General features: G+C 37.4%; 2 protein-coding genes across 3 annotated transcripts; both read left to right on the forward strand.

Moving 5' to 3' along the window:
• Positions 1-2,776: 2,776 nt before the first annotated feature.
• On the forward strand, positions 2,777-7,239 carry LOC137605306 (uncharacterized protein C7orf57 homolog). Of its 2 annotated transcripts, XM_068329876.1 has the most exons (8): positions 2,777-2,880; positions 3,084-3,124; positions 3,277-3,438; positions 3,530-3,626; positions 3,926-4,037; positions 4,465-4,544; positions 6,565-6,669; positions 6,894-7,239. In XM_068329876.1, exons 1-7 carry the CDS (start codon positions 2,816-2,818, stop codon positions 6,650-6,652), a joined length of 645 nt encoding a protein of 214 aa, XP_068185977.1. In that variant the 5' UTR covers positions 2,777-2,815; the 3' UTR covers positions 6,653-6,669; positions 6,894-7,239. The 2 variants fall into 2 exon arrangements, with proteins under 2 accessions (XP_068185977.1, XP_068185976.1); XM_068329875.1 differs by having other exon boundaries at positions 2,800-3,124.
• A 489-nt stretch (positions 7,240-7,728) lies between these two features.
• upp2 (uridine phosphorylase 2) lies at positions 7,729-10,217 on the forward strand. Its single transcript, XM_068329602.1, has 7 exons — positions 7,729-7,925; positions 8,038-8,152; positions 8,237-8,395; positions 8,506-8,620; positions 8,758-8,967; positions 9,077-9,223; positions 9,446-10,217. The coding sequence occupies exons 1-7, from the start codon at positions 7,873-7,875 to the stop codon at positions 9,586-9,588; spliced, it is 942 nt and encodes a 313-aa protein (XP_068185703.1). The 5' UTR covers positions 7,729-7,872; the 3' UTR covers positions 9,589-10,217.
• The last annotated feature ends 2,166 nt before the right edge of the window (positions 10,218-12,383 follow it).

The following is a 12,383-nucleotide window of genomic DNA, read 5'->3' on the forward strand; positions in this document are numbered from 1 at the left end:
TGGAGCACAATTTATTTTAAAAGACTCTTTAACATTTTGAGATAAGCAGAATTCATCACTTTATGCAAATCACATCTCTATCAAAAATTAGGATCAACGTTATTCCAAATGTTACAGTCTGATATGAGCCATCAAGATTTTTATTACAAAAAATTATAACAGATATAATACAAGAAAAATAACATTTATGGCAAAACAACAACAACAACAACAACAACAACAACAACACACACTTATTTGAGTTTATTTTGCAAAAGTTTCCATTTTAAAATCATTCAGGTCTATGCGAACATCACCACAGGGTTGCTTCATGAAATTATGTTAAATTTATACAAGATGAAATAGAGGAACAGATAGATATCTACACATATACATACAGTATTATAGTATGGTACTGATATGCTTTACTTATCGTAAACTGGAAAATGTTGTGTTGCAGCAGTCTAATAGGAAAAGGAAACACATACAAAATAACAAAATGACCAAGACTAGAGCCATTACAAATATTAGGTAAAGTAAGTCAACTAAAAAAATGACTGAGCAAAATAAAGGAGCAGTTCCCCTTAGGCTTTTTGTCAGTAGACCCTCAGGTGCTGCTAGTCCATGAAATCATCCATACCCACCAAGCACAGAGGCAAGTAGCCCTCTTCTTCTGTCTGCACTCAATCACCATCTCCATCTACATGTAGAGATCTATTCAGCCTCTCTTCACAATATGTTTTCCTGCTTTTTCACTCTCTTACTGTGTCACTGCCCCAGACCAATGCAACACACATCCATCTGCATGATGATCTGATGAATCATTTCCATATTGGCCAGAACAAAATATTACGGAGTTATTGGGAACTGGAGGGCATTCTGATATTAACACTGAATTGATAATCTTACTCATGATCTGATTTGATTTCAAACACTACATAATGTACTTACAGTTTTTTTGCTTGGCAGAGCCAGAAGTTGCTCTTTATATCAGTGATAAATGAACAATAACAGTTACAGCTCCATTTTTTGGGGACATAGCATGTCAACTCCCTTTTTCTGTTCACCTCTTAATGAGACACTTGGGCTTGCCTCTCAGACATGCTCAAATCAGTTTAGTTGTTGTCACAAAGGAAAAATCCTGATTCACACACGTATGTAACGTTTAGGGTCCATTCAGTAGCTGCCTGATGATCTCTGCACCATGATGCTGCACCGTCACTGCACACAATTCTGCCAGTCTGGACCATTCACTGTTTGGTAGTTATCAATGAAACCTTTCTGAGCTGTAGCGCATGGTTGCAGCTCTCCACAAAGCAGTGTTTCTTCATGCAAACTACTGTCCCAGCAATAGCCTACAAAAATCAGAAGCAGTGCAGCACTGGTGATATCAGTGAACTCCTGTAGTTGCAAAGAGAAACATGAGCTGCATTTGATTCTTTCAAGGAGCTGGTTCTGTAGGTCTGAGTCCATGTCTGAGATACATGGACTCAGATATTGTTCTCTCTGCTACAGAAATTAGGCATTCTCATCTTTTCAAATGTGTGAAAAACATACAATTTTGTTAAAGATTAAAGTTAGTCATATTTTTCTTCACACTGTAAACTCTGAATATTAAATGGCGTAGCATAATAATATACTGTATGTACAACAGCAGGCAGGAGCGACAAATATTCAACCGAAAGGCAATACACGGTTACATGTAAGTCTCTTTCCATGTAGCAGGGTCTCTTGAGGGTTTCTCCTATCCACATGCACATACATGCCGACACAGACGCAAGAACACATACTGTACTCACACACTGTTCTTTAAAAAGGTTGATACCCCTGATATTATCAAACTGTAAGAGTTTATTATACTAATAACTAGCCAACAGTTGGCTGTAGTCAATTAATTTTGAATACACGATCAAAAGTGATATATCTTCTTCCATTAACTATATAAGGTCGTGTGTGTGTGTGTGTGTGTGTGTGTGCGTGTGTGTGTGTGTGTGTGTGTGTGTGTGTGTGTGTGTGTGTGGTACATTCAAGAATTTCAAATAAAATCAACTTTTCATCAAAGAATATTGATCACCATGTGTGACAGGAAGCAGGAAAGTTTGGGCAACTGAAGAAAGCCAATGTCACACCATTACTATATAGTGGTCAATTACGGGAAATCATAAAACATTTAGAGTGAAATTTGTTTTTAATGTCCTCAAGATATGACATACATATTTCATATCATGCCATGGTCTATGTTTGCAAAGAAAAGAGAGTTAGAGATTTTATCACAGATATACGTATATTACTTCTTTGGCTTAGTTATTACATTTGTACATTTATTACGTTTACATTTGTAGTTTTATTAATGCAATAAGCAGCCAATAACGTAACACATTATTTTTTTACTAACCAAAAAATATTACGTTATTGGCCAGTTATTATATTATTTCCCTATTCAATTTCAAAAGGGTCAAATTTATTATGTTATCGACTGTTATTACATTAATGGCTTTAACAAGATGTGATACTATAATAAGTCTTAATAAAATTTAGTTTAAAGGCTTATAATCATCAATGTACTTGAAGATAACTCAATAACAACAACAACAACAACAACTACAACAGTAAAACAACAATAATATAAAGCCTTATTTAAAAGTTAGTATTATCAAATATAAACAAACCCAGTCAACAAAATACATTATTATTTTATAACTTTATTTGGAGCATGTCTATGCAGGATTAAAAAGAGGTTTAATATAGCGCTTTATCCTCTCATTCGTTTTCCCGTAGGGGCCCCTGCCCCCGGCGGCTTGGAGATGTGGCAGCGCCCCTGCTGCTCACCGTTTCTATGGCAAGTTCCAAACATTCGGTGTTTCTTTCAAACACTTTCCATGCCTCTAAGAAAATGTCAGAGTAAGTACAACAGAATGACTTTATATTGTTGCAGCGTCGTTGGCTTTTCTCCTGCACATCGTTTCGCGTCACTAAATGAACCAGATCGCGTAAATGATGACGTTCCGCGGTTTGTTTGTTTGTTTGTTTGTTTGTTTGTTTGCTGCTTTCGCTCATTGGAAGCCGCGTCGAAGAGGTTCACAAGCGTGTTTCTGTTTGCACAGGAATTCATCTGCCGTCAATGATGTTCAACCAACAGAATCTGGCAAGTATTCTGCATGACGTTCTTGTCCCTGGAGTTGATCCTGATGGAGTGATTAGTGAAGCCACATCCACACTACCCCACAATGGCAGGAGTGTTATCCATATTTTCATCATTACATTACACATTATATCTGTGTCTGTGTGTTTCAACAGATGTGACAACAGGGTTCCATGGAGTTCAAGTCCAGATCTCCCAGATACCAGGATTGTCCACAAGCACCACTCTACCTGAGGAGAGGGCCCGGGGACGAAGGGCCGGAGTCCTGGAGAGTGATTCTGACTATGTCAAACTTGCAAAACAAGGAGGGCATAAGGGTAGCGTGCTCCAGTTTCCATGCATCTGCACACTATCACATCCCATGTCACTGTATTTAAGCTAAATCTACGTCTTGCTTTTGTTCACCAGGACTTTTGACGCATGAAATAACCGTCACACCTAAAGCCAATCCATACAAACCTCCAGCCTGGTTCTCCACTGAATCAGAAGACATCAGCAAACCGAGGTACTTGAAGGATATATATTAATATTATCAATGACTACTGACGGACCACTGCTGAAATAACACACGCTATTGCCCATTTCTGCCTTTCTGCCTAGTACTCCTGCAATCCTGCAACTATTGCTAATTACATCCTAACTTTTACAGACTTGCACCAGTAACAAGCTTTTAAAGTACTGCAAAAAAACAAGACAAAAAACAACAATATAACTGAATATTTACTGGTAAATCTTCACTATTGGTTCCAGTCATAATTGAATGAAAGATATATCTATGTGACTTTATTGTTTCCTTTCCTACAGTCTAATTAACAGCGAGGAGAAGATAAACCCTGGAGCTTTTCAGCCCCCTTTTGGGACTGACAACATGTCAGTCTGGGAGAGGGGCGATAGCAGCAACAATGGCAAGGACAAGGTAAACAGTGAAAAGTAATTTAAATAATTTCATGGCAAATTCCTACACAGAAGTCACCACAGTCATTCTTATTCTGTTACAACCAAAAAAAGCAATAAAGTCTAACATAGAATGTTCTTTCCGACTGATTTTCCATTCAACCTGATATTATGTATTTCACAATAAGCTTATAAACAACAGAACAACAGGGTGCTTTTATTTTGACATAGTAAATTAATAGAAAAACTGAAAGTACAATAATGCTGTGTTGTTAACACTTTAATTTAGTCATCTTTTGACTGCACACACCTGTTTTGTGGTTCTCTTGACTTTTTTTTTTTTTTTTTTACTAAGAAAGAGCTTGCTTGAAACAAAAGATGGATAAAAAATTTCAAACTGCATTTAAATTGACAAAATTGGATCAAATGATTTTGCTTTGTGTCTGTAGAAAAACAATGTTCATTACTACCAGATGGAAAAATTGCAGTCACCCCAGGAATATCTGCAGACCGGCAAATTCAGGAGAATGTGAGTTGATGTAATCACAAGATGGTGCTGTCGTTCCAGGTGCTGCTGCCTCAGAGTTCACGTTTTACAACAATCAGAGACACCAAATAGTCTAGCTTTATTTACTCTAGGCACAAATGACATCAGACATTTTAAGTAGAAGCTTCTGGGTAAAATGAGAACATGGTGTTATGACACATAAGAACAAATGCGTCATATTATCATAATAAGTATGTGAGCAAATAGACCCATATGCATGTAGTGGCTCTAAAGTATTCTGCGAAACTAGGGATGAAAATTTAGAATGTTTGTACTTGATGGACAGTATTTGGCAGAAATAATTTTGTTTGCTGTAATTATTCATCCTGTTCATGACATAAATTAAAAATCCTTCCCTAATGCCTTTTTAATGTTTGCGATGGTTTAAGATTGATGAGATATTCTAATACTTCTACAAGATACTACGTGGCACTTCTATTTTGTCTTACCAGTCTGTGGTCTAACTGGGGGAGGGGGCAGTGATGGGGGAAAGGATGCTGTGCCGTCTATTGACAGAGGGAAATGGATCACTTGACAAGATTCAGAAAGGAGAACAACCCAGTGAGGATTGAAAATAAGGAGGGCAGGCAAAACAACATAGTGATCTTGTATATGTGACATCCACAATCAGGTCCTTCCAAAACTCCCCAAAAGAACTGTTCAGCAGATTGACTCATGTGAAGTGTCTTGTGCTAATGAATAACATTAGCACACGAGGGCTTAATGATGTCAGAGACTCCCATTGACATTCCCTTGCACTCCCAACAAGGAATCGTTGAGGAGGAAGGTGGGTCTTGACAAAGATCATTGGAATATGAATAGCACTGACCACGCCTCACAGAGATTAGAAGCTGAGGCAAAACCAGCCACCACTAGAACTGAAGAAGCCTCTTGGACGAGAGGTGAAATGTCTTAAAGTCCAGAGGATTGATTTAAACAACTCTGAACACTTATTCAAACGTCATTTTAAAAAATATCTCCCACATACAAAGAATTTTAGCAGTTTTTCTAACAGTAATGTCAAAGTAGATTATGATTGTCAAGTTCCTGTGATATATCAAAAGTGTCCTTTTAAATTATGCAAAGCAAATTTGTTGAAGTTGATATTTACAGAGAAAACTGGACTTTCTAAATTGACCTGTCTGTCTCTGTTTGTTTTGGCAAAGAGGAAAGTGGAGCGCCTCACACATACACTCTCGTTATGTGTTTTTGAAGTCTACCTTTGTACTCATGACAATGAAGCAATATTATGATCTATATGCTTTAAGTGTAAATCCATATTTATTAGCATTACATTAGCATTAAAATAAAAAAAAGATTGTTAATCATATAGATGATTACCAGTAAATTCTAGGCATGTTAAGGTGACTCAGCAAAACTGGGCATGGAATGCTGCACAGACCAATGTCCTCTCAGGCAACACAGGACTTTCACCTGGTTGCTCACAGCTTGTATGTGTACATCTCAGAAAAAATGAGGGACTGAACAAATATCCAAACGTACTGTACCAATCCTAGAGCCCACTGTTATTGCACTACTATGACGTTCACAAAAAGAAAACAGTTACAAAATTTAGGGGTTTTTTTATCCCTTAAGTGCAGCAATGAAATACAAAGCTATTCATTTCCAAGCCATACGCAGAGTGCCTAAGTGAAAATAGTTTTTTTTTTAGTTTTTAAAATTTTGATGCTTTATTCTGAAAAAACTATCTGAAGTTCGAAATTAATTACTTGTTTGATTCTTTCCCTGTTTTTCAGAGCGCTCTTTGTTGGAAGAGTGCTTTAGTAATGAGTGACCAATGTTTGCTTTGGTATTAAAGATAATGTTTAACCTGCCTTGCTGTTGTATCTCTGGTGAATCTAGTTGCCTTTTTGTGGCAATAACAAAACATTGCATAATAGTGTTTATAATGACAAAGCACTGTGTGGTCTGATTTCCTCTAAAAAGCTTTTTAGATTGCCTGTCATCACATTTAGACTTCCTGTCTTTGATGTTCTCACAGAGTGTTTGACAAGAAGCCAGCTCCTGTCGACATGTCTAAGCTACTGAGCTTCGGTTATGTAGACAATAACAAACCGGACGATAAATAACAAATGCTCATTTTTACGTAAGTAGCACAATCCTTTCGTCATAAATCACTTCCTATTTTGCATTTTCATCATCATCATCATCAAAAATGGGGTGAGGTCATTGCATTGATACATCGATATACATAATTAAATGATGACCACAAAATATGTTTCCTTTTATCGTGCCTCAGCAGTTTGACAGTATTTATTAGTGAATGATTAAATATTAATTTTTGAACGACTCGTGATTTCTTGCCAACAGAATTGAAGACTGCCAGTGCTGAGGAACAGCAGTACCAATCTTGCATCGTTCCAGCAGGAAGACATGCCATCCTTTTTGTCCAACAACAATAATTTGTTTACTCCTCCATGCTGAGCCACATTAGTCTCCATTTTGTCATGTCAGATTTATTATTCATGTGTAGAAGCACTTAATTGAACCAAAGCTAGGATCCTTTATTTATTGTGTTAATGATAGATCATTAACTGTATTCCCTTAGATTGTTTATTAGTAAGGCTGTTAACTTTCCTGTACTGTGTCTGAAACTCTCTAAAATACAGTTCAAAGTACTAATATTTTGGCAGCACAAATAAAATTACAGTACTTATTCAAAGTTGATTTTACTTTTTTTTTTCATGTGCAAAGAATATTTACAATTTTTCTAACAGCAAATTCAAATCACATCGAATGATTGTAAGTTTGATACATCAAAAGGGTCCTTTTAAATTATATAAAGCAAATTTGATGAAATTGATATTTCTAGAGAAAACTGAACTGAACTATGTCTCTTTATTTTGCCATTCCTATATATTGCATATTTAAACCAGATCTTCATGTTATTCGGGAAAACTTTTTGTTCTTTACACTCCTCAGCTAAAGACCTTAAACAGTCCAGCTGGTTGGGCCATTCAAGGTTAATTTATAACAGCAGAATACATTACATAAGTTGTTTGCATTGGCAAGGATATTATGGTTTGTTTTCAAGGGTTACTGATTATACATTTGGAATTGGTCCAATGATTGCCATGTGACTTCTCTCATTTGTTTGGGGTGAGGTTGGTGGATATGATGGGCGGGAGGACAGGTTCTACTCCTCTCCCTGAAGCCAATCACTACCGAGGCCGAAGGTCACCACTATATCAGCTTCACACTTGAACATACCTCTAGACTATTTCAAAGTTTTTGCATTGGAGCAGATTTGAAAGACTTTCAACTGAATTTTAAAGCATCTCCTTCAGCCATGGCACCAATTTTACTTAACTGCTTGGGAAGTGACCATAATGAGTATATCAAGTAAGTATCGCTCCATTGTAAAGTCCATTGTAAACATATTTTTAATCAGTTCACAGCATATTGGTAAATCTGAAAAATCTGTCCCTAATATGCTTCACTAATTTGCCCTTAGACAACCTGTCCAAGTGAAAAACCCCTACTTGGACACCATGGAGGAGGATATTCTTTACCACTTCAGCCTGAGCACCAAAACTCACGACCTGCCACAGATGTTTGGAGATATTAAGGTTTGTAGAATGATCAACGAATGAACGGAAATTATTTAAAGCCAGAACACAAAATTCACCAAAAAATTTCTCTGTTTCTCACAGTTTGTGTGTGTTGGTGGAAGCTCAAATCGAATGAAGGCTTTTGCCCAGTTCATCCACAAGGAGCTGAAGCTGTCTGGAAATCCAGAGGAGCTCAGAGACATCTGTGAGGGAACTGATCGCTACTGCATGTACAAAGTGGGACAAGTGCTTTCAATAAGTGTAAGTGACAAAGTATTTTAGTAGAATAATGACTTATACATTTAAATCAAATCTTATTATTATTTGTTTCATGTTTAAAAGTAATCCGCTTGATCTTGTTTCCATGACAGCATGGCATGGGTGTCCCTTCAATTTCCATCATGCTGCATGAGCTCATCAAACTTCTGCATCATGCTCAGTGCCGTGATGTAATCCTGTTTCGCCTCGGGACATCGGGAGGAATTGGTGAGGGGGGAGGGACCTTTTATGGGTCTTTATATAAATATTCTTTTCTTTTCTTTCTTTCTTTTATGCTACCTGTCAACATCACTGACCTATACTGGCTATCAGGCAATGACATATCTGCCTCTTGTGGTCTGTAGGTTTGGTTCCAGGAACAGTAGTGATCACGGAAAAAGCAGTGGACTACTCTTTTAAACCCCAGTTTGAGCAAGTGGTTCTGGGTAAAGTCATTACCAGGAGCACTGAGCTGGATGAGGGAGTGGCCAATGAGCTTCTGCAGTGCTCCTCTGAGCTTGAAAAGTTTCCAACAGTGATTGGGAACACCCTGTGCACTGATGACTTCTATGAAGGTATACGCATATTATAAGCATCTTACACACAAGTTGTCTGGGATAACATTTTTGGGTCATTGGAAAAAATTGGTCAGGTGGTGATAAATATTGTGGTGTGCCTCTGTAGGTCAAGGGCGCCTCGATGGAGCTCTTTGTTCTTTCTCTCATGAAGACAAACTGGAATATCTGAGGAAAGCTCATGATGCTGGAGTGAGGAATATCGAAATGGAGTCCACTGTATTTGCTGCTATGTGTCGTATCTGTGGCCTTAAAGGTATTGATCGTGTTCTCCATGCAGTAATACAGTTTACTAATTGTTTCAACCAAGTATTTCTTCAACATTTTTAATTATGCTACATAGCAGGGTTGAATAAAAATTATACAGGATACAAAATAGATAGCTGCTTGATCCAATGACATCCAACATGAGGACAAAGGTCAAGGTCATAAACAAGGTCATAAACAATGCAACTGATAATCTGCCTTCCCACTGCAGCGGCTGTAATCTGCGTTGCATTGCTGAATCGCTTTGATGGAGACCAGATCACCTCACCCCATGATGTTCTGGTGGAGTTCCAGGAGAGACCCCAAGTCCTGGTGTCCCACTTCATCAAGAAACGGCTGGGTCTTGTTGTGTGAGATGACAAGTCCCAGCCTCGGCCTTGTATATACAGTGTAGATAGTTTTGATAGACATGTGACATATGTATATTGTATATACTGTACGAACCATTTAAACGTGTATGTAATACTTATTTAAAAGTTCTAATGTAAATCCATGTTGTTTAGTTATTTAATGCCTAAGAATGCTTTGATGATCCTTAAGTGAAAAAGATAAATTTTTTAAGAATGCGTTTGTACAGTGCTTATTGCATGTTTTTTACAACTATGCAAATACAATCAAAAGTTTTTGAATCTCTGTTCAAACAAACCTTTGGAATTTTTGGTATATTGAATTTTGGTTGTGATCCAAGTCTTCAAACTCTCTGAAAATTTTTTCTTGATTATGGAGACAACTCTGAAATCTGAGGAGGAGGCTGCTGAATCTTTAACAAAAGTATTTGTGTATTTTCATTATATAACAAGTCAAGAAATATATTTTTTTGCCTATTAGAGGAGAAGCAGGATTGTTCCGCAGCAATTTATCTTATAAAATATGAAGATGCATTTTACCTTTGTGTGGTGCTTTTTTTTTTTGTTATTCAGCCAGTGTTCATGGGTGGACCCTTTGTATTTTTAAACTACAATAAACAATTTCATGTAACAATACTCAGCAGATGTTTACTTTATCTTCATTACAAGCAATAAAAGCAACTTGTGTGGTTAATATTTACCTTTCTGGGTGAAGCAATGTGGCATCTCATGTAAAATATCAAAATGGATTATTTGCATGTTTGAATATAATCCCATCCTTTTCATCACCGGGAGTTTTATTTGACTGAATGTGTCCTGAGAATAAACGTCACAATTCAGACTTGAATTTAACAGCTGCGCAGACTGATCATGTCACAGCTTTAAAAAACAGAGCTGTGTTTTCACAGCACACATCTAATAAAAGGAGGGTAAGCCCTCAGACACCTGGACAGGAAGTCTGAATCGAATCAAACAGTTCTCAGCCCCAATCATGTTATTTCAAGGGCTGTTACATATCTTTGATTATCCTACTCAGAGATGCTAAAAAACTGGCATCCTTATGCCAGTCCATTCACTCCTGACATTATAATACCTCTATTTAAAACGGGATGTGTTTAACGAGAACAGAGAGAAAAAGAACAGACTTCACCACAAGTCTGAAAGTTCCCACAGAGAAAACGGTGTGTTCCTTTGTAAGAGTGTGTAAATCAGTGGAAACAGGTTCTGGATATTGTCAGGTCAGCACAAATGTTCTGTAGAAGGTTTAGCCTTCTGATGAAGAGGCTCTCATTTTCTACCTCATCAAAGAGAAAAGTGACCATTTGATCAAAAACCTTAAAAGTGGAATTCTTCTTTTTAAATTCTTGTAATCTCTTTTGAAAACAAACCTTTATTCAAATGGACTAATAGTCTTGTTGAGGGCAGTCCTTCACCAAAACTAGTAGTCCAGTCAGACAGCCCCCAGCAATAATTAGCATTAAGTCTGCTCCAAACACAGAATCCTCTGCCCCTTATTTCAGTTCTGTTTTAGTTGACAGATGTTCAAAGTCTTTTTCTGTGAGGCCTGTTTTAGTTTATATCTGCGCTCTCTTTTAGTTTGAAGGAGTCCATTAGTCAAAGATATGTCAATAATACACCATTGCTAAATGTACACAATCAGACTGGTTGTACAATCAACCGGAGGCAATTCCAGATCAATATGTGAAGTTCAATACGTAAAAATAAATTAATCTTGTTGAATCTTCGCTGACTTCCACTGCATGTTGCTGATAAATTGAAAGAGGTTTTTAGTTCAACTGAGACCCAATGCTCTCATCTTGTTTGAAAGATACTGAACATATTTGATATGTATTAGAGTTTATCTCTGGTTCTATTTTGAGTAAGAACAAAAATGGTGTTGTTAGAAAAGATTAATGTTAGTGTTGGGGCTTCAGCCACCCAAGAAAAAGTATAAAACATATGCCGTCAATGAAAAATTAAATTGTGTGTACATTGGAATTGAGATTACAATTTTATAATGATAGATTGTGCATCCCCAAGTATAAGGGTCATAGGGTGGGGGGCAGGAGTGTAATTGGTGTTCACCTTTGTGATGACTATGTCTTTAGACAGCAGAATAGATACTGGATGAAGCCACAAACAATGTCTGTGAGACCAGCAAAGAAGACATACCAGCAGAGGAGCTGAGACATATTACATCAATCTGCTCTCAGAATACCGACAAATAGCAACAGAGATTGTCACAATAATGGAGGAAGAGCATGACCAAGAGACCAAATCCTCAGCCAAACGGAGACCTTAAATCTAAGGATTAAAAAAAACTTTTGGGAAGAGGACGTGGCTAAACTCAAGGCTTTTTTTGGCAACTTCTATAAAGAGCTGATCCTTAAAGTTGTGGCAAAAATTAGGAAAGAATTTGACAGCATTTCACCTGAAGTCAAAAAAAATTGCTGCCCTCTTTGCTTGACGGGGTAGAATATATGGTCGAGGGCTTGATCTCAAAGGTGGAAGACAAAACCAGTGGCAAAAAGGATTTTTGCCTCCACACAGAAATGGCCGATGAAATAAGAAACCACAGGCAAATATCACAAAGCAGCTGGCCGGTATAGTGTACTACCATCTACCATATGGTGGACCACAGCTGAACTTCAGGCAGGATATCATCGTCCAAGTTGATATGTGCACCAAAACAATGTGGAACTGACCTAACTTGCAGCTTCAGCAGCAACAGAGGAAAAAAGGAAGCCATGAGTCGTACATTGAGGAAGATAAAGAAAGCAGCCGTCTGTCTTCCTGCTCAAC

Source organism: Antennarius striatus, chromosome 12 (genome assembly GCF_040054535.1).
Source record: "Antennarius striatus isolate MH-2024 chromosome 12, ASM4005453v1, whole genome shotgun sequence".
NCBI classification, from domain to species: domain Eukaryota; kingdom Metazoa; phylum Chordata; class Actinopteri; order Lophiiformes; family Antennariidae; genus Antennarius; species Antennarius striatus.

Excerpts from the sequence above, each read along its gene's own strand:
- upp2 (XM_068329602.1), top strand. The coding sequence starts at position 7,873 with ATGGCACCAATTTTACTTAACTGCTTGGGAAGTGACCATAATGAGTAT. Across the intron at positions 8,153-8,236 it reads AGATGTTTGGAGATATTAAG|TTTGTGTGTGTTGGTGGAAG; the intron begins GTTTGTAGAATG and ends TGTTTCTCACAG. Across the intron at positions 8,621-8,757 it reads CGGGACATCGGGAGGAATTG|GTTTGGTTCCAGGAACAGTA; the intron begins GTGAGGGGGGAG and ends TGTGGTCTGTAG.
- LOC137605306 (XM_068329875.1), top strand. The coding sequence starts at position 2,974 with ATGATGACGTTCCGCGGTTTGTTTGTTTGTTTGTTTGTTTGTTTGTTT. Across the intron at positions 3,125-3,276 it reads TGTTCAACCAACAGAATCTG|ATGTGACAACAGGGTTCCAT; the intron begins GCAAGTATTCTG and ends GTGTTTCAACAG. Across the intron at positions 3,439-3,529 it reads AAAACAAGGAGGGCATAAGG|GACTTTTGACGCATGAAATA; the intron begins GTAGCGTGCTCC and ends TTTGTTCACCAG.